At 38.2% G+C, this 27,657-nt stretch overlaps 2 protein-coding genes across 11 annotated transcripts in view; one reads left to right on the top strand and one right to left on the bottom strand.

Moving 5' to 3' along the window:
* Dock7 (dedicator of cytokinesis 7) overlaps positions 1-27,657 on the top strand; it is a 194,718-nt gene that overhangs the window by 57,924 nt on the left and 109,137 nt on the right. For all 10 annotated transcript variants that reach the window (XM_060365936.1, XM_060365933.1, XM_060365937.1 and 7 more), the window contains exons 12-14: positions 2,236-2,378; positions 6,221-6,314; positions 7,425-7,587. In XM_060365936.1, coding sequence (XP_060221919.1) covers positions 2,236-2,378; positions 6,221-6,314; positions 7,425-7,587 — 400 coding nt within the window. The remainder of the gene's footprint in view (positions 1-2,235; positions 2,379-6,220; positions 6,315-7,424; positions 7,588-27,657) is intronic.
* On the bottom strand, positions 19,542-26,487 carry Angptl3 (angiopoietin like 3). The gene is made up of 7 exons (XM_021655556.2): positions 25,918-26,487; positions 25,182-25,292; positions 24,018-24,132; positions 23,064-23,177; positions 22,719-22,814; positions 20,163-20,429; positions 19,542-19,809 (listed from the first exon to the last, which is right to left on the bottom strand). The coding sequence occupies exons 1-7, from the start codon at positions 26,410-26,412 to the stop codon at positions 19,640-19,642; spliced, it is 1,368 nt and encodes a 455-aa protein (XP_021511231.1). The 5' UTR covers positions 26,413-26,487; the 3' UTR covers positions 19,542-19,639.

Below are 27,657 nucleotides of genomic sequence, written 5' to 3'. Positions count from 1 at the left end.
TCATTTTTCTAGTTTCTGTTTCACATATTTCCATTCTCCTGCTGTACGGTTGTGACTTTCTGTTTTGGAGGCCTTTAGTTTCTCTTTCTTTTTTTTTTTTTTTTGATTGTTCACATTTTATTTATTTATTTTATTTTTTTATTTTTTATTTTTTTTATAAGTTACATTTTATTAACTCTGTATCCCAGCCGTGTCCCAATCCCTCATTCCCTCCCAGTCCCTCCCTCCCTCCCTCATCTCCACCGTGCCCCTTTCCAAGTCCACTGATAGGAGGGACCTCCTCCCCATTCATCTGATCCTGTTTTATCAGGTATCTTCAGGACTGGCTGCAAAGCCCTCCTCTGTGGCCTAACAGGACTGCTCCTCCCTTCGGGGGTGGGGAGACCAAAGAGCCAGTCATTGAGTTCCTGTTAGAAATAGTCCCTGTTCCCCTCACTTTGGGAAACCAATTGGTTACTGAGCTACCACAGGCTCCATCTGAGTGGAGGTTCTAGGTTATATCCATACATGGTCCTTGGTTGAATGTCAGTCTCAGAAAAGACCCTGTGCCCAGATATATTTGGTCCTTGTGGAGCTCCTATCCTTTCCCCATCAGACTAACTCCCCTTCTAGTTTCTCTTTCTAAGAAAAGATATCATTATATAGTGACCTTGGTGTCTTGGCTCCCCCAGTGATTACCCTTGGGTAATCATGCTCAGCCTCTATGGATACACAGTACCTTCAAGTGTGAGACGTAACTACTGAATTGAGAATTTGTTTTCTTTATTTTGAATTTGGATCTTCTTGTGAGCATAGACTGGCCTTGGATTTGTAATTCTTCCATGTTAGCCTTCCAAGTCCTGGGATTACCAGCCTGTGGCTGCACGTCAGCTTGAGGTGCTTCTTTTCATTGGAAGCATTTCTGGCCATGGCCTTCCCTGGAACCCTGCTGCAGAAGGTGTCACACATGTTTTGATAAGCTACATCTCCATACATCTCACTTAGTAATTTTCCTTGGGAACAACTCCTTTCTCATGGCCTTTTAGAAATGTGTTTTTTTTTTTTCCCTCCACTTCTTTATATTTGTGAATTTCCTACTTTTTCTTTTATTGCTAATTTATAGTTCAATTACACAATTCTTAGTAAATATTTTCATCTTTTTGGTCTTTTCATATTTTGTCTTGTGTCTTAGAGAATGACCTCTAACTGCTTGAAAATAATGCGTATTCTGCTTTTCTTAGGGTATGGTATAGGTGCTACTTTTTAATCTATTTTATTTGGGTTCCTTAGGTCATTACTTCCCTTCCGACCCCCAACCCGAGGTAGGAGAGAAAGATGGTTAGAAGGGACAGGGGACATAGAGCTCTTTAGACTTAATTCTGCTGGTTAGAGTTATCAGGTTCTTTGGGAAAATACCAGTATCAATTGTCAGGATGTCTATCAGTCCAGCAGAACTGGCAGCCTTCTCCTGGAAGCTTGCTCTGAGCTTTCCTGAAGCATCCTTTCTCTCAGGGTTCTGACGTTTATACCGTCACAGAGTCCTCAGTGTTAAACTATCTCCAGCTGGCAAAGACCACTGCCCTCTCTGAGCAGCATGAGGCTGTTGTCAGCTGTGGACAACTAAGGCAGGCCCATATCCCACACTTGGAATTAAAAAAATTTTTTTTGCATAACATAACTGAGTTTTTAAAGAAACCAAAACTTCCACGACAGTATGGTCCATTAGATGGCATTGCTTGCATATTTCTTAAAGTCTTATCTTTCCCTGTTCATCTTTAATATCCTTGTTCTTCTATTTTATGAAAATGGGATTATCTCTGAGGCCTTAGATTTGAATTCCAGCTTCATGAGGAAGGGGGAAAAAGAAAAAAAAGATGATCTTATCAAGACTTTGAACTTGCAACTTGTCTATTGAATTTGTTTCAAGGTCAAATCCTAAATCTGAGAGAACATTAGTTATATTTCATTTTGGTGGGTTCATAGTTCTCTCTAGCTGATTTATATCATCTTTGGTCATACGTGTAGATCATTATATGTTAGAGACTTTGTATTGGCAAAATTGTAGAAGTGGCAACCATAAAATTCAGACGGAACTGCTTTCCTACTATTTTCCCCAGACATGAATTCTTCTAGTGTAGCCTATAAGCTGAGTAAACTATAACTTTCAAACATTAATGGATTATTTCTCATGTTGAAAAAGCTAGCTAAAAACAGTTGCATTTTACGAAACTGACCATCTTTTTATCTCCTTGGTAGAACGAAAAGGTTCTTGGTCAGAGAGGAGGAATTCTAGTCTTGTTGGCAGACGGTCCCTGGAAAGGACGACCAGTGGGGATGACGCCTGCAACCTGACCAGCTTCCGGCCTGCTACCCTCACGGTGGCAAACTTCTTCAAGCAGGTAATGCTCTGTCGCACGGGGCTCTGGGGAGGAGCTTGTAAAAGGCTTCACCTCCTGTCAGGGGACTGGTGACTGTTTTGTGCGTGTCCATGGCCATAATGATAAGAACTTCTAACAAATTTAAGAAAAAAATAAAAGAGTAAAAACTGGTAAAAAAAAGAAAAATGAAATAATTGACATTGTACTTGTTTTATCACTAATGCTTGCATTGGCATTTTTGATGCATCAAAAATTGTTTTTTATACCTGTATCTTATTCAGTTGTAATAGTCAACTTTTTTATTTTACTTTTTATTATTTTTAATTCTGTGTCTGCATGTATCTGTGTGTGGGCATGTGCAGCCGAGTAGAGGTGCTTGCAAAGGCCAGAGACATTAGATTGCCCTGAAGCTACTCGTACGGATGGCTGTGAGTCACCCCATGTGGGTGTTAGGAACTGAAGTCCGTCCTCTGCGAAAGTAGCACGTGCTCTTAGCCGCTCAGCCATCTCTAGCCCCGTTGGCCTTCTCTAAAACACTGAGGGCTTGTGAATTGTCAGTGATTGTGTGATTCCCCACCCAAGGTTTTCTGACATTAATGATTGTATCTGTGGCTTGTGGAATAGAACTCGTGGGCCCCATTTCCGTGTCAACACTTAATATTGTAGAGGTAAATGTCTGCGTCCAAGATATTCTTTTAATCAAAGGCATTTTATCCTCTCAGTTCTAGTCTGCCTACTTCAGATCAGATCAGTGTTTTTCACTTGTCATTTCACGGAAGTCAATTTAGTACGGAAGTCAATTTAGTACATAACACACGGCTTTTAAAAAAGGAGAATAAAAAAATCTAAAAAAATAAGTGCATTTCACATATTGAGTTTAAATCTTTCTTCACAGAGCTCTCATTTCTCCTCTTTTTTATGTGAATGCTTTTGTATATGTATGCATACATTGGGTTTTGATATCAAATGGGTTTTATATTGTGAATCAAGTTTTAAAAAATTGAAAATGTGTTTTTTGTGACCAGATAACCCAGAACTATGGAAGAATGAGGAGAAAATGTATTAGTGTGACAGACTAGTGAGGTCTCTCAACGTTAATTTTGGGGCAGATTAAAGAAAATGCCGAGAACCATCTCCATATTCCTCCTTCTGAGGTGCTATTCTAAGGGAGAGGAGCTGACCCTGAGCTGCCGGTGTGTTTAAGAGGACAGAAGCAGAGCAGGCTTCGAGCTGAGACGTTTCCTGGCAGCCCTGCTCAGCCAACAGCTCCGAGACAGTGGCTGGGTGGGAGCAAGTGAGGTGCATCCCGAGTGCCAGGATCTCTGTATTAGGGACAGTAGTGAAAATGTGATGAAGGGAGCAGCCGCACACAGGGCAGTTACCATGCTGCCGCCTTCCTTCTGGTGGGAGCGTTTGGCTGCAGTGTTGCTTCTCTTCCGACTCACACAACTAGCCTTTTGCCTCTGTAGTCAAGCCTCATAGTTGAGCCGGTAGAGTTAAACGAGGAAGCCACTCACCTTATTTTTACAGCTAATACTTTTGAGCATTCACTATTTAAAAAAAAAAATTATGTTTAAAAAGTAAGTTTGATCTTCTTTTTAGATTTGCTTTATTTGATATGTATGACTGCTTGATCTTATACACATATGTGCCTGGTACCAATACGGGCCAGAAGAGGACATCAGGTTCTAGGGTGAATTTGCAGAGGCTTGAGCCACCATGCAGGTGCTGGGAATCAAGCCTGGGTCTTTGGCAAGAGTAGCAAGTGCTGTAAAACACCGACCCATCTTTGCAGCCCCCCAAAATAAACTTTAAATTAAAGTACTATTTAACTTACATGAAACATAACAGGCTGTCGTATTAATGCTAATACCTAATGTTTTATTACATGTGTGCATTGTATAAGCTCCTCAAATATTGCTAACATGTTTATTGTGAAAACTATACTTTCTAACCATGTTTTGAAATTGGAGTTCATTATTCTGATCTGTAATCATTCTGTTGGATAGTCACATACTGGTAGGTACTATTTCCACTTAAGCAGTTGGATGCTGCACGAAATGCTCATAAAAACTTAAAAATACAGGGCAGTGGAAAGCATTGCAGTTGACGTTCTTTATTAAAAATATTTAGCCATAAATATGTATTATTTTGTAAGCATATTTAAATAGCTAGAAAATAGTGCATCACTGAGATGCAAATTTGGTAAAAAGCAGAAATTGTAGTTTTATTTGACAAAGAAGAATTCAAGGAATGAATTTCTAAATGAGATTCTGCCCCTTTTCTTAGTTTATGAAAAATTACTATCCATAGTTGTGGTAGTATAATCATGTAAGCTTTCAAGTGTACCAGCCTAAAATTATTAGAATTACACGGAGATTTAAAACAAAAGTAAATCTATAAGTGGTTGTAAAGATATTTGTTGTATATAGTAGTAAACTTTTTTTTTTTTTTGCTTCAAGGTACACAGTACCAACCAAGGAGTGGTGTCTAGAGTGTCAGCCTGACCACTCTGAGTTCAGCTGTTCCCAGGGTGGAGTTTGGCTGGATTAGCAGTATAGACTGGTTTCTAGGAAAACTTAGCTTCTCCATAAACTAGAGGACTGAATTCAAGAGAGGCCGAGTCTAGCTGTTTAAATGTTTTATGAGTCTCAGTTTGCATATTTGAGGTACATAATAACCAAGAGGGAGGGAGGTATATAACCAAGCATTGGGAAGGAAAGTGTGTCCCACCCAGTAAAAGACACAAAAAACAGATGGTAGTCATCACTAAAGAATGGAGGCTGGTAACGTAATTGAACATATTAAGTAAGTAAAAATAAGTCTAGTGATAACCTTGAATGTGTTAATGAATAAAGATTGAAGATTTGTATTCTATGCTCAGTAAAGAGAATATACTGTTTTAGCAACTGATGGAAAATTTGCTTTCATTAATAACATAGAGCCCCTGAATTTTTTTAATAAGGCCACATTTTCTACCTGTAACTCAGTAGAAGTTAGAACTATTTTAGAGGCACTAACCCTAAATAGTCACTATTTAGACATTAAAAATCATTTCCTCAAATAATGGTACAAAGCAGATTGCCCCTGTATTATGAATAAATGGGAGCTGGCTCAGTGGGAGCTCACGGAAAGAAAGAGGCTGAGTTCAATCAACCATTACCACACAGATGACAGTACAGACAGGACAGCTGTGACAGGAAAGTGTCACAAAACAGTAGAGATTTACTTTCTAGTCCAACACTAAAATCAACTAACTGTTGTAGCTAGAAGGAAAAAAATAAACACCATTTAGCTTTTTCTTTTCTCTCTATACTTTTTCATCATCAGCTGAGGTCATTTGGAATTCTCTGTCTGGTTTTCATATCAGGATAGGACTGTTTTTCTAACATCATATTTGTTATTTATTTTTGTGAGAAATTAACAGTCTAAAGATTCTGCATTTGAGAAGTTTTGGACTATAAAGTTAAAAAGACATACATAATCTAAATTGTGACACCTGTGTAATTGTCCCATGTTCTTATATGTCTTCTTTTGGTTCTGTCGTATGTCTACATTCTTATTTTTCCTTTCACACCTGTTACCTGTACTTTGTATTGTCTGTCAGGATGTTGGATGTCCTGTAATACTTTATAGGCTAAGTAATAGATCATAATTGTGTAATAATTAAAATGGTTGCAGGTTTAAAAATAAGAGGCTTATTTATATTTTTTATAAATATATTTATTTCCATAAGTATGTTAATCTTTCACTCTAATAGCACTGTTTACAGAAGTCAGTGCTTATTTGCAAATTCTAAGAGTTTATTTCCCAGCTCCTAGTTTTATTTATTAAATACTTTTTCTCAATGTCATTGAAATCAGGAAGGAGACCGCTTAAGTGATGAAGATCTGTACAAGTTTCTTGCTGATATGAGAAGGCCGTCTTCTGTCTTACGGAGACTGAGACCAATTACAGGTATTTTCAAATTTTGAGTGATAGGGTGTTTCTTACTGACAATTCTTTGCCATTGTGTTTTCCGTTTTTTTTTTTTTTTAATCTGCCCCCACCTTTCAGTGTTCAATACCTGTTATTTTTCATCTCACTATCACATGAGTAACCGTTTAGAGTCAGGATTCAATACCATTGTTTATAGAGTTTTAAAATGAGAATGATGAATCATAACTGTGCCTTAAAGTGCACATGGAGCAGTAAATATTCAGAACCAGGTCACTGCCACTGTTGAGAAGACAGTCCAGAATAGAACTCAGCAGGAGTCTATGTCTGCAGAAGAGCCCATCAAGCTAAAAATCAAGTCGCTTCTTGTTGAAAGCTTGTTCAGGTCTGTGCTAGAGCTGAGCTGCTGCCGAGAGAGAATTTCTTTGTGTAGCCCTGGCTGCCCTGAACTTGCTCTGTAGCCAGGCTGCACTGGCACTCGGAGACCTGCCTGCCTGTTGAGAGCTGGAACTAAAGGCGGGCAGCACCTCGCCCAGCTCGCTGTCGCTGTTAGCTCTTCACTCCCCATCCGTTCAGTTAGCGTTTATTGTTTTACATATACTCATTTTAAAAATTTAAATCTTGATAAAATGGAATGATTTCAATATCTAATTTCTTAATAATTTGATATTTGTATGTTCATCCCAGATATTTGACAAAATAATATGAAGTCTCTCTAAGAGCGTTTTATCAGTGTAGGCGAACATTCTGTTGCTTTGACAGATTGCCTCAAATGAGAATAAATTACCTGAGGCTAATCAACATAAACGGAGAAAGATTTAGTTTGCCCCGCCTTTTGGCGCTTCTAGCCCCTCTAGTTGAGTGGCTTTGCCTTGGGCCCCGTCGTGGAGTGGGGTGCTTTGGTGAAGCTGACAGGGTGGAGCAAAGCTGCTTCGTTGGTGGTGCCCAGAAGTAGGTGGACGGAGGGAAGGACCGGAGGGTGCTCCTCAGGGGCACACTTCCGGTGACACGGTGCCTTCGGCTAGGCCCCTCTCCCTCTCATGCCACAGTGTGCCGCACCCTGGGGGGAAGGTCTTTGGAGGTGGTTGCAGCATTTGTGTTCACCTTGGCTTTAAAACCTATCTTCTGCAGCTCAGCTGAAGATAGACATCTCTCCTGCACCCGAGAACCCCCATTACTGCCTAACCCCAGAGCTGCTTCAGGTGAAGCTTTACCCCGACAGCCGAGTCAGGCCCACCAGGGAGATCTTAGAATTTCCTGCCCGGGACGTCTATGTCCCAAACACCACTTACAGGTGAGACAACACAATTTTCGTGAATTCTGGGATAAAATCCTATATGTTCTAATATTAAAGTAGAACTGGAATGAAAAATTTTAAATATCCTATATATATTTATTACTTTTCTACCCCTTACGTTTTCCACTTCTTATAGCACAATTACATTAGCAATTGTTATATGTGCAATAATGTACATGTATATATGTGTGTGTATATAAAACATGTAATATGCTATACCTATGTGCCAGGTATAATATTAACTCTTACAAAATGTCACCCTCATATTCTAGGCAATTAAACTGAAAGAAAGATGTAAAATATTACTGAGCGTCCCATTTTAATTCGGTGGTGGCCAGCATTTGATTTGGGGGCTGTTAGGCTAAAGCATTTGAACTGCAAATTTGTTTCCTCATAGTCTTAGTAGAATCTCGGGTCACACGTGAACCTAATGTATATGCTTCTGGCATCATGATGTAGGTAATCAGCACCTGGTGAGTATATACTCTGTTGAGAAACCATTATTCCGTGCAGCTTTTCGGGCTGAGTACTGTGCAGCTGCAGGCTTGACATTTGCATATTCTGTGTGGGATGATGCCCTGCCCTTTCCCTCCCCCTTTTTTCCTGAGATCACAACTTGACATGTTTTTCGGAAATCTTAGCAGGGTAACTCAGACTCTCTAAAACAGCATTTGAGTTCCTCTAGACTCACATCACCATCCCAGTAGTACTACTGTCGTTTCCCATGTTCCTCAAGCCAGATTTTTGGGATCATAGTGGCTTTACCTCTTTCCTTACTTTCCTTTGGTTATCAAGTTACATAGAGTCTACTCTTACAATGTGCCGTTAGTCCAATACTTTAAACATTCTATCTTCTAAACCCTAGTGTAGGTTACCGTGTAGAACAGTACTGTTAGGTAGAAATATTATGAAACAACACTCGTAATGTAAAAATTTATAGTATAATCAGATGAAAGTAATAATCTTAGTAATTTTATTTAAATCAGTATAAATGCCATATAATACAAAATAATACTTTTTCTCTTCTTTCTTGGTGTTTTCAACATCTTGTGTGTATTTTAGCCACACTTAAGTTCTTCCTAGTCACCTGTGGTTTAAAGACCTTCATGTTGTATAGCAGCTGGTCTGAGTTTGCTGTACCTTCCTCGGTGATTTCATTTCCGTTCTTGTCTCAGTCAGTTCTTGACGTGCACGTAACAACGGCTTTACACATGATAAACCAGAGCACCTTCGAGTGGCAGAAAATGTATGTACTTCCTTACAATAGTGCAGTAGACTTTACATTCCCCATCACCCGTCTTCCTCTCACAGTCTGTTATCTTTGTGTCCTCACTTCATTTTCTTCTCAGTGACCTCCAGTTTGTCCTTGAACAAAGTCAGTTTTGCCTAACAGTTCTCCACCAAGACTCCCTTTGCCTTTCTTGGTTTTCCTCCTGTCTTCACATGCTGAAACACTACTGCCTGGAGGTTCTCAACTTTCTCACTGCTAACTGGTCTACTTCCCCACTCCTCCAGTTCTCACCTCCCTGTGCCATCATCTGTCGCTTATATGCTTAAGTATGTATTTTCTCCTTTTAATATAATTACTGTAAGAGGCAAGACTTAATTTTATCAGTTACTTTACTTTGAGCTTCTGTACTATCCGAGAACATAGAAAGTATATGGTAAATACTTATTCAGTGATTTAAAGCAGTCAGAACTGTAGAATGGGGCTTTGAGCCATGAATATGGCTGTGGTGCTGCTTCCACTCTTCGATGGCTTAGGAAAAGCTACATATGGGCTTTATATTAATAAAATATGAGACACTTGATGCTCTTGGCAGAGTTCAGAGCACACCTTATTCCATGTAATCGATACCTGATGTGAGTGAATTCCTGGTGCTTACATCTTAAAGAAAATGCAGTGCAGGAAGAAATATTCATATGTGTCCATATATGTTTGTGTACAGCATTTAAAAGAAGAAAGTAATACAGATTATTCTGTAAGTTACCAAGAGACTGCTTTAAAGGACAGGAATAAGAAGGGATTGCACAACTCAGGCTGTGTATGGCATAACTGACGCCTTCAACTTCTCCCCCAGGAGAGGACAGTCGACAAAAGTACCTTCAATTTGTGTTTCTTCCTCTTCCCTTGGCTTGAAAAATTTCAGTCAAAGAAAATAGTAGTTAGAAACTCTGAGTTGTCCTTTCTTTCATTTTTCTGCTTGTCATTGTTATTTAATTACATTTTAACATTTTTTGGAAGAATTATATGGGTGTAAAGTTCACAGAGTAGAATAAGGCTAAAAACTGAACCCAGGTTTGGATTCTACTGCCAGCCTGTCTCTGTGTTGATGTCACAGTTCACTTCCAGGTTAGGGCTGTTCCTGTGTTTTGTGTCAGTGTTAGTTTTTGTGTGTTCGTGACTATTGCATAACTTTCACAACCTAGCCATATTGATGACTGTGAACTTTAGCTTGTGAATGTTCATGATTATTTCATAACTCTCACAGCTGAGCTCTATAGATGACTGTGAATTTTACTGCTTTGTTTGCTGCAGCAGTTCGTCCCCTTGAATAGTTCCCTTGTTCGTCCCCCACCTTCTATGCTCTGTCATTAAACCTTGCTGGCGTGTCTGGCAGTGCGGTGAGAACAGAGCAGCCGCTCCTTCCTGCCTGGAGTTGCGTGTGCTGGATGTTCCCTGAGCTGACTGACTGACTGTGTGGTCTCTGTCTGGCTGCCAGTTTACCACTGGCCTGGAGATTCTTTACCGTTACTTACTCTCCATTATTCATTATCCTAGCCATTATTCATCACTACTTATGATCCATTATTTATCATTATCCTAGAGATTTTTTAAAACCCTTCAATGGAGTCATATTTCCCGTGTTTTTCTTTCTGGATGTATTTATTTTACTGAAAAATTTCAGTATCTTCCTAAGTATGATGTATGGGAGATACTTCTAAAAATGTACCTGACCGTGTTTTGATTTCATTCGTCTTCTTTGTTTATCTCATCGCCCCTGGGCTCCGGTGGTCTCCTCCCCAGCCTCCTCAGTCAGCAATACAAACACACCCTTCCTCATTTGTGATATAGTGTAATATTTTGAATCCCCAGATTGACAGTTTTGCTAGGTACAGAATTCTAAGTTGTAAATTATTTTTCTCCAGGAACTTGAGACTATAGCTGATCTCTTCCCTATAAGTGGTGGTTTTTGAAGAGTCTGATACTGTGTTTGCAAACTTTTTGTGTCATGTTTCTTCAAAAGGCTTTTTTCCAATTATTTTCTTTATTCCTTATGTTTTAAAGTTTTATGTTGATACTAGTTAGTGGTAGATGATAATTATTTAGTGCCTTTTATTCTGATTATTTCACTTAAATTAGTTCATTCAGTTTCATAGACATCTTAGAAACTATGTAATTTTGGTGGTATTGTTTCTGTGTAGAAGAGAAACATGAAGCTGAGACTAAGAGGCTTATTTGGTCTGAAATCTAGGTATTGCTTCATTTCCATAATCTTCATACTGTAGGACAAAGGATACCCAATATATATATATAATTGCATATGTTATGAATAAAATTAAATATTCTCGTCATTACTGGGTTGTTGTTTGATATATATTTATTAAAGCAGGCCAGATAATTTTATCTTATGCTTTTGCCTCAAAATCTGAATCATCATTTTCTATGGATGACTTACAGTCTACACAATGTAATGATATAAATGACATCTAGAGAATCATAGCCACAAATTACTAGAAAATAGGAGCGCTTGAGAAAATCATGTAATAGAATTTGAGAGGGTGTAGGACTCATCAAGTGAGGAAAACCTCCTTGAATGAGGCTTTTTAAGTGTGTGTCCAGGGTTAATATTCATAATGCTTATACCCTCCTGAAGGGAATGACAAGTAAATGCATCATCTGTGTTTGGTGTACATACAGTTGTGTACACTGTTCGTGTGTGTGTGTCTGTGTGTATATCTGCATGTGTGTGTATGTTCATACATGGGTCTGGAGAGCGTGTCTTTTTCTGTCACTGTCCACTGTATTTATTGACACAGGGTCTCTCCCTGAACCCAGAACGCTCTGATTCTGGTTTATCTAGCTAGCCAGAATGCTCTGGGGAGGGGGGGTCCCCTTTTCCTGCTTCCTGAAAGGTGGGATTATAGGCAACCACCATGTCTTCCCAGCTTTTATGTGGGTCTGGAGAGTTAAACTCAGGCACTCATGTTTGCTGCCAGTCATCTCCCCAGGCTAGGTTTATTATTTTTAGTCAGAAGAACTTACCTTCATATTAGAGTTTTATATAACTCTGTGTGTGCTTTATAAGGAACTGATATTAATAGACAATAAATTGTGCTATAGGATATTCAAGTTATTAGGTTTCTTAGTTTTGAGATGAGCTTTTGAAGCAAGAAAAATGTGTATCATTTTAGTTAAGAACGAAATTAATGAATATCCTCGAGGAATTAAAGAAAATTAATTACATTAAAATACAGAAGTAGAATTGTGGTTATTGTATTGGTTGGCTGTTTCTTTTTTTAAAATGTTTATTTGTCGTTTTTAAAAATTTTTATGTATATGAGTACTCTATCTGCATGTACATTCCATGCCCTCCATGAAGAGGGCATCAGATCACATTTTTGGTTGGTTGTGAGCTGCCATGTGGTTGCTGGGAAGTGAACTCAGGCCCTCTGGAAGAACAGACAGCGCTCTTAACCTCTGAGCCATCTCTCCAGCCCTGGTTGGCTGTTTCTGTTTTGTTGCTCAGAAGTTTCTCTTGGCCAGACATGTTAGCACAGGCCTTTAATTCCATCACCCTAGAAGTAGAAAAGGCTGATCTCTGTGAGTTCAAAGCCAGCCTGGTTTGCATAGTGAGTTCCAGAACACAGAGACACCCTGACTCAACTCCAGAGTTTCTCTATTTGAAATGATACATTGATTATAAAACTACTTTAAAAAAATAGTCACCAAATTATAAAAAGAAATAATTTTTGAGATGATAATTGTTTGTTTAACTTAAGAAAAATTGGGAGAGTAGCTCCATAACAAATATTTTGTGGCCATGTTTACTTTTAAGTGATTATTAAAACTGAGATCAACTGACTCTCCCTCTCTCAACATGGGAAAATGGAATGCCATATGTCCTAGGAATTCATGCATTGTACAGCCACAGAGAGATTGGTTTGGAAAGTATGAAGGGAAAGTATGAAGGGAAAGTATGAAGATATTGGACTTATATTGGAGGTATAAATAGATAAAAGGATGTTTTTGAAAATGAGGGCCTGGGGCTGGTGATTTAGCTCACTGAGTAAAAGTACTTGCTGTGGAAGCCTGATGACCCAGTTTTATCTCCTAGAAGCCATGGTGGAAGGAGCAGGTCAGTTTTCTGTAGTTGTCCTCTGATTTCTACACACGGGCTGTATGTATGCCCTCCCCTTCAGTATAAAATACAAAATGTGAAGAGAAACTGTGAAAGTTAGCATTGGATGGTTTTGCACTTTTCCTTGGGCCTTCAGTGTCCACGAGACTGATAACCATGTATATTTTGTGAGATAGGATGCTAGTATGTAGCCCACAACTCAGGATTCGTCCATCTCTGCTTCCCAAGTCTGAGACTCCAGGTGTAGATTGTCACGTTTAGAGGACAAGCTTTTCCCTGTGTAGCTGGTTAGCTAGTTTTGGATAGAGTTAACCCAAACCCTCTACAGTGGTAAACGATAACTAGGTATCTTAGCAGGGAAGAAGAGGCCACATGAGTGAGGTTTACATCAAATGATTGCTTACGCTTTCAGAGTGTCGTTTAATCCTGTGCAGTTGTTATGCCAGGGGTCAGTAAACAGTGGGCTGCTTCTCACTGGGATTTCAGGAAATGCTTGAAGTTTCTTGGAGGTCAGATAGTAGATTCCTCATAATGTTGTGTTCCAAATCACTTCTTAGTCACTCCTTTTTGTAGCTTTTTTGACTTGTACTAGATCAAGGTACATCTAATTGAGCAAATCCTTGTTCTATTGACCTCTGCTTTTTTGAGACATGTCCACAGAGTACATGGTATTCTTGGCAGGCCGTGAGAGTTGCCCTCTCCCAGCAGTGGCGTTGGTGTTGACTGCCTGTGGAGCTTGTGTGTCTTTGTTTTTCTTTCTGGTGCTTGTTGTTTTTAAGTCTTAGCAGTGTGGTGGAGCTAAGACTGCAAGCGAGAGTGGTAATTATCAGTGTGAGTATCAAAGTAAATGCATGTAGCAGACTCCAGCATTAACACCGGTAATCTTACTGTCTGTAAACTGCTCTGGATATACTTCTAAATGTTTTGTCATAGGAAATTCCAAATACACACACACCCCTCCCTCACATTAATTACCATTGACTTCCTCATTTTATTAACTGTTGCATCATTTCATTTGTAGATAAGAGGTGTACTTCTGTGACAGATAAGTACTCCAATAGCCACAGTAACAAATGTTAGTTTTAAATCTGTTTTCAATGACGTATTATCAGTTTTCCCTTGAGTCATTTCATAAGCTTATAATGTACCGGTTAAACTTTCCACTAATGTTTAATTTCAAGGCACAGCTTGGCCAGTCAGACCAGGTCAGTGTGAGCACATGGGGAACCATGTGACACTTGCTTCTTATAGTTATTCTTGTGTTATAATAGATCTCCCTTTGCAGAGCAGTTCTCATTTGTTTTCAGTGTGTATGTGAATTCTGTGATCTTTTTGGAATAATAGCTTAGTACATAAAATATATAGGGTAACAAAAGAAATCAATTGTGTAGAATTAATGTGATCAAAGTATTACTTCCAATCATTATTAATGAATTAAACTAAAATATTCTATCCTCTGATATAATCAAAAGACTGTTTATAAGAAAATATTTTGAGATAGCCCATAATAGTTGGGATATAAAAATATGTATGCTTTCTCAATATCAGAGTCCTTAAATACTGCTAATACTTCTGTGGTCAATTTTCTACATTCTGAATTTCATATGAGTGGTAATGAAAACTAAGAAAATCTATAGGAGCCAGGCAGTGTTGGTATATGCCTTTAATCCCAGCATTTGGTTGGCAGAGGCAGGTGGATCTCTGTGAGTTTAAGGCCAGCCTGCTATTCTAGGTCAGCCAAGACTACAGAAAAGCCCTGTCTTGAAAAACAAAAATAAAAAAACACCAAAACCCCCCAAACCAAAAACACGCACGCCCCCCCCCCCATGCTTGAGAATCCAATTTCCTAGCACTTTCATACTGTCACCTAAGTGTTTTTAAAGAGTCAAGGTGGCAGTTGCTTTTCCAGAGAGAAAGTTCCAGAAACAAGAGCAGCCTGGAAAGTTTTGTTCATTTACCCTAAAAATTAAAGTATTTTCATGGGGAGTATTTATATAGATTATTTTATTGAAGGAGTTTGAACACTGATAACCTCAGGTCCAGGTTTAAAAAATATGTGCATGTATTTAAACATTCTGCTTATAAGAGCATTTAAGTGCTTTCTCTGGCTGTGACGACCCAGACAGGCTTGGCTGGTGCCTACTCCTGTGTGTGGATTGTAGACTGAAGCTTGGTTGCTTCTCCAGAGATGAACAGCAACAGTTCTGTAACTTTAAGGTAATTGTCTATTGCTGTTTCAGTAAACCTAAGCATTTTTAGGTTTGCTACTACCTGAGAGCATTTGAGCTATAGCAAACATTTTTGTGGTTTAGATGGAATTCTTTGTTATATTTTGTATTTTTTTAAAACTCAGTTGACATATCAGCTTATGAAGGCGTATTGTGGGGACTTGTTAACCCTGCTCCCATAACCTTGAACCGCACAGTTGACATCAGTTGAGTAATTTTGCTCTAGGTGATTTGCACCCAGGGAGAATACTTTGGACTTTGCTAAAAGGGGTAATTGCTTGATGACTTTCAGTTTTCAAAATGCCGAGTAGTGCACACATAAGTGCATTGTTTGTGGGTGTTAGTGATGGGGACAACAAAACAAAACAAAACCATGAGGTAATACTATTCTGTGCAGAAGGTAGGATATTTAATAATACAAATTTGGAATACGTTGTGTAAAGTAGGAATTCAATAAATACTGGCTGATGAACACGTATCTACTAATGTCTGAGTAAACTGACTGCCATGAATTACTAAGAAGGTGATAGCATGAAAAGATGCTTACTGTGTTCTGAGAAAATATGTTCCTAGACCATACAGCAGCAGGTGACTCTGGAATAAGAAATGTGTGTGCTAGCTCTCATATTGTCTAACTAAGCTCTTGGCATCAGATTTTATAGTATTCCCTAAGATCGGGTAGATGAATGTTTGGTGCTCTTAGCCTTTTAATTTTCTAGTTTTGACTTGCTATTACAATCCGCTAGGTTTACTTTTTGTCTGTGTAATGCTGCCACTTAGGGCTATAGACACAAGTGCTGCATCATTCACGGGCAGAAGGAGGGAGCTGCTATTTATTACATCTGTGGAAGAAGTGAGATTGCCGAGCCTCGGGATGTAAATACATTCTATCCAGTCAGAAAGGAGGGGTGGGAGTGTAGGCAGATGGGATTAATTTGGGAAATGCTCACTGGAGGTTGTAATTTAAAGTATGTACGTTTTGATTTCAGAAGAGCAATGTTGTGTTGGGGAAATTGTTAAAGAGGAGTCAGCCCTGGAGATTCACACACACAGCCCCTGACCTTAGGAGGCTGAGAAAGGTGGACAGCATTTTTGACGCCAGCTGGGCTGCACGGCTGGTCCCCAGCTCAAAAAACCTAGAGAGATGATTGGGGTCAGGTTCTAGGGATCTTGGATTGCTGGAAGGATCTGAATCTTTGCTCTTGGAATTGGGAAATATTCTTGGGAGGGTATAGCTGTAGAGCATATGTGAAGCCCACAGAAGAGACCGGACTCATAAAGGAGTATCATTCCTTTGATTCTTGTGGAAAAGAGCTTCATGTGAACATAGATTTATGGGGAATGTTTATGAAGATAGATTTATGATCAGTATGTTGTAAGATCCTATGTTTTAGTGGCAGGTCATTATCCGATAACTCTAAAATCTGTTATAAGGATATATTTTAATTATTCTTAGCTGTTGTATTTCTATAGTAGACAACCTTAAACAAAACAGGTATTGTATCATTATCATAAACTTATAGCATGATTGAGTGGGAAGTAAAATTAGTGGGCTAGGAGTAGATCAGGCTAAAAACAGTCCCTGAGAAGAAGGCTTATCCGAGGAACATTTCAAAAGAAAGATTATAGGATACAAGAAAGTGTGTGTACAAGTTCAAGTAAAAAGCCAGACATTCTTCAGGTTCCAGACTTCTGTGGCTGATGGCCTGGTAGTGTGCTGATGGTTAGAGAAGTTAGGAGGGTGTGGGGCACAGAGAGAGAGGGAGAGCAACTGGAAAGACCTGGAGGGACTATGCTGCTACTTGATGGCCTAGGATAGCAGAGAGGGACACATGAGGTGGCCAGTAAGCAGTGTGAGGACACATGAACAAAGATTATGGGTTGAATAGATAGAGTTGGGAAAATTATCCATGGAAAACAGAGTCCATGAAGGTAGATGGAATGTTTGAGGGTCACTTTTACGAAGATCATATTGGGACTGGGGAGATGGCTCCGTCAGTAAAGCGCCCATCACATAATTAGGAAGATTGAGTTCAGATCCCCTTCATCTCCTACCTAACACTCAGGAATGGCAGGCCTCCTCCTGCCACCTCAGTGTCTGGTGCCAGACAGGAGGCTTCTGTAGCTGTTTGGCTGTCTAACCTCCTGAATTAAAAAGCTCCAGGTGCAGTGAGAGACCCCGCTCTTAAAAAAATAGGGCAGCGAGTGATTGAGAAAGACAGCTGACACAGACCTCTGCCCTCCGAATGTGCACACACTTACACATACGTACACTCCTTCATGAATACACACATATTTTCTTACACACAGGCCTCCCTCCCCCAAAAGAAGGGTTGTATTGATCCATGTTGATAAGAGGATATGAGGAAGGACAAGTTTATAGAGATAGATGGAAGCTAGGGATAAGCCAGGCTCAGTGTAGTGGTCCTAGAATGTGATTAGTAAGTTTTAGAGAGTGCTTAGGGGAAGTGAGTAGGAAAAGTCCCCCAGATTAGTCAGCTGGGGGTCAATGCTAAAATCTTCTCCAGGCAAAGAAATGAAATTACTCTCTACCAGAGTAGTTTCTCAATCTGAGCAATCTATGGGGGGTGGGGGTGGGGGAGAGATCAATGTGGTTCTAAAAGGAACAAGCGAAGCACTCCATGAGAAAAGGAGAGCATAGAAGAAACAAATGCCTGCTGTGTTACATGAAGAGTCATTTTGTTTTTGAAAGTTTCCTGTTGTTTTTTGGTCATGGATCTATTTTGGCATTCCACGGTAACACTCAAAAAAAATTTTTTTTTGGCAAATTGGACTGTATCTCAAAACTATAGCTTTTTCTTGCTTTTATTCTTATGTGTTTTTCTGTAGAAAAAAAAATGTAGGGTCCATATAGACCGTATGAATCTCATGCGATTTTAAAACTACGTATGACATAGGCTACCTTAAGCTATCACGCTGTGTATTGACCGAGTCAAGTCACAGTGTACTGGGTACTACCTATCTTTAAAAACTGGGTTTCACTCAAAATTCTCATTGTTGGCAGGTTTTTTTTTAAGATATATTTTTGGGGACTGGAGAGATGGCTCAGTGGATAAGAGCAGTTGCTGTTCTTCCAAAGGACCCAAAGGTTCAATTCCCAGCACCCATGTAGCACCTCACATCTGTCTGTAACTCCAATTCCAAAAGATTGGACACTCTTACACATACATGTAGGCAAAACACCAATTGTGTGTTTGTGTGTGCGTGTGTGTGTGTATGTGTGTGATCTTTGTGTGCTCGTGTTGGTGAGAAGGCTTGGATCCTCTGAAGCTGGAGTTATAGGTGGTTGTGAGCCCCCAGTGTAGATACTGAGAACCAAACTCAGGTCTTCTGGAAGAGCAACTGTGAAAAACTGACTTGGGACAAATGCTGACAGGTGATGTCATGATATTGTATCTGACAATCCATGGGGAGTTAAAGTTTGAATTACTTTTTAGAAACAATCAAGCTTATTGTACTGCCAGTGTCTATGAATTTTAAACATACATGCCTGTTAGGTTTTAAAACATTTGATAATGCATTGTGATTTTTATTTCTACTTATATATAAGATGTTAGATTCCCATCCTGCCCAGGAATAATAAATTCTTGTTAAATTTCAATTTAATATTACAACGGCATTAATTCTTATTGCACTATGACAGATATCACTTAAAATTATCATAGTATTAAGTGTTCACAGTGCAGATAAGCTAACTATATGCTAAGCGACCAGAGCTACTGTACTGGCAGACATGGAGCCTAGTGCAAACGCTCCATCGCGCTCAGCTTTCAGTACATGACGACCTTAAAGAATCCTTTACTCCGGATTATGTTATAGCAAATGACGTTTAATTTTAAAAGTTCCTATTACAGGTATGTATTTTAAATTGGGCGAATTTAAATTTGAAACTAGTAATTCAGAATCTGAGAAATGTAAAATATACCGCTTTTTGAAGTTTAACAAACTGTTCTTTTTTAAAAATTTGAAGTTTTAAGGTTTTGAATTTAAGAACGATTTAGAATTTCCCTGTTCCCATTTAGATTGGAATCGTGGTTTTATGTTTTGTTTGTTGGTGTTTTGGTGGTGGTAGTTTGTTTGTTTTTGTTGTTCTGTTTTGATGTGTTTTTGAGGCAAGGTTTTTTTATAGCCCTGGCTGTCCTGGAGCACACTCTATAAACAGTGCTGGCCTCACACTCAGATCTGCCTGCCTCTGCTTTCCTGGGCTGAAAGGCATGAGCCACCACTCCCCCAGGATTTGGGCCATCTTAAATGGATTCCCACACCACAAACATGAACGAATGGTGCTGTAGCATCTTAACTGTGACTTTAAAGCTGATTGAAAATTCATTTCCCAAGCTTTCCATTAAAAATTTAATGCCAGAAATTAAATCTTGGGAGGGTTTCAATATTTAGTTTAGTGGCCTTTTAATTTGTCTCGGCTCGTGCAAAGCCTTCTCATTTGGCGGGCTGAACCATCATTTTGGATGATTTGATGGAGCAGAGCTTTCCACTCTGAGTCTTCCAGTAGATCCCTCTCTTTCTGTCCGGCTTGGGTTTGCCTCTGGGTTTGTAGTATTTACCATTGAGGTTGTTTCCTCCACACGCGCCACGCCACCACCAGCCTCCTGAAGAAGACAGACGTATCATTTAATTGGATAAATGGCTGCTGTCAAGAAGCTGTTAGCTTTGTTGCAAAGATGTATGTTTATTTCATATAACTATTATTATATTATGGGTGTACATATTCCAATATTCATCAATCTGTGCAATTCACGTACACCATCACATAGTGAGGAACATTGCAGGAAAATAGCTGAACCAGCGTTGGCACTTCAACTACAATCAACAGGTCTGTCTTTGGAGAGAAGGCTTGCTTGAGATTACTATTTTAAAGAAATAATAGTATAGATATAGATAATAGCCAAAACCGTAAGGGATACTTTGAAGAAAAAAAAAAGCATTGGTCTTAACTGAATACCTGAGTCATTTTCTGGGCAGTAGAGCTGTTCCTTTGTTCTGTGATCCCATGTAGAAAACATCAGGTCTCTGCGTTCTGGGAGTGCCTCAGGGGCATTGCCAGCAACCTCAGCCACATGTAGTGTGTAGTTGGTTTTGCCATTGCCCAGGTGGAAGGAATATTCAACATAGTGCATGCTGTCTTTCCAGTCTTGTAGCTCCAGTCGTAAGATGTAGTTAGACTGTCTTACTATGGCGTAGATCTTCTCTAGGCCCAACCAGAATTCTCCTGAAGAGAAAGGTTAGAAGAAGCCCGTGTATTGTTACCTACACATCAGGTCCTGCCTGCCTGGAAGTTAAGTTCAGCTCTTCCTGCCTTAACCACTCCAGCACTGTCACTACAGGGCCCTGGCCAGTTGTTAAAGTTATTTCTAGTTTGTTGACATAAATGAGTCATTTTAGCACTGACGCTGTGGTTATACTGAAATCTTGTAAAACATTTATGTTATTGATGTTATGGTATGTGCTTGTAATGTTTATACTTGGGAGCTTGAGACAGGAAGAATTGTTCAAAATCCTCAACGACCCAAAGCTATTTAAGGCCATCCTGGACTATGTGAGACCCTATCTCAAAAACCCCAAATACTTTCTAAAACCTATATTAACACACACTTTTGCGAAATATGTCTGTGTCTGGGTGTATGCACTTCTCTACATTCCACCCTCCCTCTGTTTCTGATCTTTCCCATTTATTTATTTATTTATTTATTTATTTATTTATTCATTTATTTATTTTCTACTTTCTTTGAGTTCTGGAGACTGAATCCGACTGCATGCATGCTGAGAAAGACTTTCCCATTGAACTGTATTCTCAGTTCATAGTTGAAGTGTGACTTTTTCTCCCTTAATGTTAATTAAGCCTGTGTTTAGGTCTATATTAAAATTTTGTCTTGATTAAATTCAACTTTACTTCAAAGATATGTTTTACAGAATGTTTTCTATAGGACGTATTCCATATTACAGATATTTTCAGGTTTGGTCGTTGGCGGAGTAGTAGCTGACTCGTGCCTCCTTACGCACACACACACCACTTTACCTCAGCTGTTCATTACTATGCCCACAGTTAGTCAAGAGAATGCTTTTATAGATCCAGTTTTACATAAGGGTGATGTTAAGTTTTTCAAATATGAATTAGGTTTTTCTATAGAGAAAGAACCTCATAAATTAAAAGATAGATTTGAATGTTATTAGTATTTTTCTCTATTATTAAAACTTTTTATTTAGGATTAAAAATCTGAAATAAATAATATAAGTGCTACAAGTAGATCGTTATAAATCTGTATTGAAGTGTTTAATGAAAAAGATAAATATTACTATTGAGTTAGAAAACTTCACTTAAAGATTGTAAATGGAGCTATTTCCTGTTCAGAAATAGAATAATTAGAGCTGCAGAATGTCACTGGGTAGACCTTCTCTTAGATATTTAACTAGTGCTGTGAATAGAGAACTTTAAAAACAATCAAATAGTACTGAATTTTAAAAAATTTGTATATTGGCCTGGAGAGAGAGTGCAAAGGTTAAGATCACTGTCTGTTCTTCCAAAGGTCCTGAGTTCAGTTCCCAGCAACCACATGGTGGATCACAACCATCAATAATGAGGTCCCGCACCCTCTTCTAGCATGCAGGCTCACATGCAGGCAGAATGATATACAAATAATACGTCTTTAATTTTTTTTTTGGTATAATAGCAGTTGAATGCTACTTTATAAACGAATAATGCACATTCATAAATGTCCATAATGTGCTTTTTTGATTTGAAGTATCTGTTTATTTTTATTCTTTTACTTATTTCTATAGTTTTGTTTGTGATCAAAATAGGATATTATATTCTATATATCACAGAGAACCACAGTTCTTTAGTGTATATTTATAATATTAAATAATTCAAATTAGTACTTAAGTAATTAGACGCTGAATCTCTGATAGTTCACCTGTCCCTTCTAACTCTGTTTCATTTTTCATTTTTATTACTTCCTTTGTGCTGCTGGGGATATGGCCCAGTATTGTGCTAGTTAAATGCTCTTCCACAATGCATACTTGTAGCTACATTTTAACCTGTGCTACTTCAATGAAATAGTACCATCATGCTACCTTTGCAGCTCATTCATATTATTACCTCGCTAAAACCCATGACACTGTTTTCCTTAATAACTATCATAATCATGAACTATTGAATTAAACTTCAGCCAGCATTCTTAAGAGCAGACTTGCAACAGTGTGAGTATAATTACAATAACTGTAATTGCCAACATGTAGAATATGTATCGATCAGCTTTAGGAAGGCTGGATTTTTTTCTGTTGTTAAATTTCCAGAAACTGCCCATTTTATAGTTGTTTCTTAATTTATAATTCTTTTGAGAAGCGGGTCTCAGTGTGTGACTTGGACTGGCCTTAAGCTTTCAGTCCTCCTGTTTCACTTCTCACCCTCTTCCCCAAGTGTTAAGATTTTAGCCCTCCGACAACACATCCAGTTAATATACTTAGCAGATAAATGAACAATGTGAGGAAATCACTTTACCATCAAGCCTCCCAAAACCATTTTTGTAGTTCTCCCACGTTTCGTTGAAGTTTTGTGACCCATCTTTCCGGTGTTGAATTAATGTCCATGGACGCCCTGGAGAGTGAATGAACGTAGTTATTTTTAGTAGATTAATGTTGACGGGAAAAATAACCATGTTTTGAGTTTGGTATTAACTTTGGCTGTCTGAGATGATTTGTTAATTTGGTACTATATAGTTAAGGTAATATACTTTATTTGCATGAATGATCATGTCTTACAGGTTGATAACAGGCTTAGTTTTGGTAATAGGTAATGAGTACCTTGAATTCACTGCGTCCCATTCCCGGCTTCTGCAGGGTTTACCTGATTGGGTTTCACAGTAGACATTAAATGCTGGAGAGTTGCTTGGTCTGATAGCATATATGCCACTTGTATGTTCGCCTCTGTTATAGATGGCAGAGCAGTCAGCGGGAAGGTCTAGATTAACAAACATTATTACACAATATTTAGGACTAGAAGTATCTTTGGAGCTTGCAAGTTCACTACCACGTCATGGAATTGCTGTGAGTGTACATTAACGTTTATGTTAAGGCACGTTTATTGGATGGCAAACTATCCAAATAACATTTCCAACTTATTTATTTTAAAAGAAAATAGCTTTAAAAAGCATTATTTTTGCTAGACATAGTGAGATTATTAAGGAGCAGAACCTTAGTACAGGATTTGGTTCATAACTAGAACCAACAGATGTGTAGAAACTGAATGTACAGGAAGAGAGCTAATAGGTGTCTTTCCTGTGTGAATTGCAGAAACAAAGTAACTGCTGGAAATGTATTGTTTTACTGAAGTCTAGCTGGAAATGGTGGCTGTGTTCCCTGGAACTTTTGTTTTTACCTGTGAAAGGATTTAAACAAATAGGAAAATAGAATTTTGGAAGAGAACTTCGTGATCTTTCAGTTTCTAGAAGTGCATTTTTTTTATACACATGAATGTATTTTGTTTGTTGCTTTTGAAAGTAATTTTTAAATAGGACTTTTGGCCCCTTGCATAGTTCTCCATGTGTCCTATAAATGTGAGTGTATTCCTTTTCTACACGTGTAGTATAATTTTATATCTATGAACTCAATAATCATTCCATTTTTATATCAGCTTCATATCCTAAGAATGTCATTTATAGTGTTAAAATGTTAAAAAAAGAAACAGGATCCAATTAAATTGACATTTGGTGATGGCATTTGATATATATTTCTTTTTACTTTTTTAGTCTAGGCCCTAAAAAATAGGAATTTTATGGAGAATACCTCCAAATTATCTTACCATCTTTTTCTATAGTTTTTGTTTCATTCGGCTGCAGGGGGGGAGTAGTTCTTGGTGCTCTTGATTTAGAAGAAAGAAAATTTCCTGTGGTTTCTTGAATACCAGTCTTTCTGAGCTGATAAAAGAATATAAATCATAAGTCTACTCTTAAAATTAAGGAATGCTGGGGAAGGATATCAAAATCGCAATTACGGACATGTCTTTCCGTTTACAATATTACTGTTCGATGCTAAGAACAATGAGCAGAGCTGCAGGTGCGGCTCAGTGGCAGAGTGCTTGCGGGGCACGTGCAGAGGCCTGACCACAGTTCTGTACGCCAGCGAGAGGAATAAACATGCTTTCCAGAATGCACAGACATGCTGTTCTTGAGATATTTAACCAAATGTATTATTTAATGAAGGACAAAATTAAGAGAATGAGGCAAACGAGAAACGTTGATTAAAAGGGAAAGCACTAGTAAGGCTGTATGTCTTGCTTATTATGTGCCTATTACGTGTCATACTGTGTTCTGTATGAAGGGTTTTAGTAATTAAAGAAATAAAAAAAGAATCCCAGGGTCACCGATATTCCACTTGAATTCAGAGATAGGCAAGAAATAGCTTCTGTTTATGATAAATGTAAAGATGTTCAAGAGAAAACGCAATGTAATGGATTTGGGGGAGACTTTTTTATCTTTGATTAAATGACTTGGGGCAGCTTCACCAAGCGTTTTGTGTTTGATAAAAGTATGGGAAGTGCAGATACTAGAAAAAAGCATTCTAGACAAGAGATCACCCAGACAGAGGCTGAGGCACAGCGAGGAAGCTGGTGAGATGAGGTCTGTAAGATAATGAGGGGTCAGGTTGCTGCAGGTTCCAAGAGGGATTCTGAGCAAGATGGGAAGCCATGTCGGGGTTTTAAGTAGGACAGATTGATGACCTGATTTAAAATGTAATAGGATCCCTTTAATGGACTCGGTTATGGATCCTCCTCCCTCAGTAGTTCTACAAGATAGGCTCTGCTGCGTTCTTGCTAGAACATGTGGTAGGAACTGTGAGACAGAGGAGAGGTTAGTTGCTCAGTTGCACAGAAAGTTGCAAGCAGATGATCAGCTGCGGAGCATGGTTGACAGCCCGTGTTGACATCAGCTGGTGCAGCAGACTGCCACAGCGTTAGACTGCTTACCTGGTTTTTTATTTCTTTTATCTGGCTGTGCTGTTGGCTTAATTGTTTGTATTGTTCTTCCACAGTCTGGAGGAGGTCTCTGATTCTGTTATCTTGCTGTTCTACAAAACTCTGCACACAGATTGTAGTTTGTTTAAAATTTCTTCTGTCTTTTATTTAAGCTTTTATTTATTTGTAATAGTCATCTAATTTTTAAACCAGTGGTAGGTTAGAAAAATGAACATTCACTATCATTGTCCTATGTTTTTCTCAAATAATATACATGTTTGTTACTGTATTAAAAATTGCCATATTTAAAATTTTCTGAATTTTACTTAAACAATATTTCAGAGGAATTAGATTATATCATTTACTATATCAGTCCATTTTTGGATTAGTATAAAACTAATTTTAATATAATCAATTTTTGATTAATAGAAATTAATATTAAACAAAACTTTTTCAGTTTAAATTTCTTTTAATTTTTCACTTCTATTAGCTACTGCTAATAATAGTTGAATGTTATAAATTTTATTTAATTATCATACAAAATAAAAACTTTAGCTCTTTTCAAACGTATTAGAGAAGCAAAACCTGAGTTCAAGTTACAGAAGAAAATTTTATTTCCTAGAATAATATCTCTTGGCAAAATTAAGTGTTTTAGTAATGTAGCAGAGTATTTAAATTAGTATATCTTAAAAGTGTATTTTTAAAAATGCACATTGAAAGCCCTTAGAGTGCTATGATTTCTACTTACTTTAAGTGATGTCACCTCTGGGTGCTCCTGCGCCCCAGGTTGGTTTTGTATTAAACTGGTTAGCTGCTCCTGCAAAGCGGTGACTTTTTGTTGAAGTGCGATTTTCTCCTCAAGGAGGCTGTCAAGCTTTGAGTTCAGTTCAAGTGACATATTCTTCACCTCCTCATTTTTGACTTGTAGCTTAGATGTAGTTCTTCTTAGGGCCTTTTCCTCTTCTTTGATTTCATTGGTTTGAAGTGACAGGTCATAAAAAGATTGATCAAATATGTTGAGTTTCTGAAATATGTCGTTAATTTGGCCCTTAGTTTTATGAACAAAATCTTTAAGGCCATGTCCCAGCTGAAGGAGACCATTGGCTAAAAGTTTGACATCGTCCAACATAGCAAATCTTGATTTTGGCTCTGAAGGTACAGGATCAAATGGTGAATTATCTAGATCAATTCTGGAAGAAATTACTAAAGGAATAAGAAAAAGAAAAATTTTAATTGAGTGCATTTTTAACCCTAATCATTCAATTTCAAGCAATTTGGAACTACTTTCTCCTGTAAGGAGACTGGGACCTCTTGACTTTATATAGACACAACTGTTTGCTGCAGGCACACAAGGTTGGCAGGTGAATACAGTTAACGATTAAGCTGTGTTAACTTGCACGAATGTAACCCTCCCCCAGACTGAGTTGGATCAATGGCAAATGAAATCAAGGAAATTAGCAACTAACAGGAGGTAATTTTAAAAATTGTTATTTAGTTATATTTGCTGTATTGAGAATTACTCTTTCAGTATTAAAGCATCTACCTGGTTTTAAAAGTTCGTTTTAATTTTTTTTTTTTTTTTACTGTGAAGAGATTTACAGATAAGCCTTAACTTCTGTTGGTAAAGTTGTCATTACAGTTGAGGAAAAAATTAAGCATCTGTACCCTAGTTCTAGTTTATCCTGGAAACATCCATCATTCCCCAGAAGCCTTATGTGAAGCTTTTCCCAGTCCTTGAGGTGGTGCTATGGTTCTCATTGCTGTAGCTCGTGTTTCTGTAGTCTGTATAAGCTAACCTGTAACTACATATTTATTTGTCACTATAGCTACTGAGTAATGTCTTTACTTCACATATGTCATAACCTATCTTGTGTGTTACCACAAATTCCCAACATAGTGTCAGGAAATGAATTTCTCCCCCTTTCCTTTGTTTTCACGTGGTCATCTGAATATAAACTAGAATTAATTATTAAAGCTTCCAATGGCAAAGAAGATTTGCTCATCATATATTTTTCTGAAGTTTTTGAGCTTAATAACAGTTTTGTTACTATAAATTTAACAAAACTAAAGATTAGTAGTATATTTAAGAGTAAATGTGCCAGTGTCCTCAATTGATGTTAAAAGAAAAAGTGAGAAGCACTTAGGTTATGGGTGGTTATCCTTAGTATAAGTATAAATCATTTGGGGAAATTGACACGGTAGAATTACTAAGAATATGAGTCCTGGAACCACACTGTTGTCTAGTTCTAAAAGCTCCAGTGTTTTGGCTTTAAACAAATTATTTAATTTCCCATGAATCAGTTTCCTCCTTTGGTGGGATAGTTGCACTACATAATTTGTAACGTTGTTCTGTTCTGTGGCCTAGGCTGATCTCAGGATTTTGGGCATTGATATCGGGATCATGTCCACAGCTTTACAAAATTATTTTATGTGTATGGTTGTTTTGCCTTCATGTCTGTCTGTGCACCAACAGAGAGGTGAGAAGATG

Source organism: Meriones unguiculatus, chromosome 12 (assembly GCF_030254825.1).
Source record: "Meriones unguiculatus strain TT.TT164.6M chromosome 12, Bangor_MerUng_6.1, whole genome shotgun sequence".
Lineage (NCBI taxonomy): Eukaryota > Metazoa > Chordata > Mammalia > Rodentia > Muridae > Meriones > Meriones unguiculatus.
This window is presented reverse-complemented; position numbering and strand designations above follow the sequence as displayed.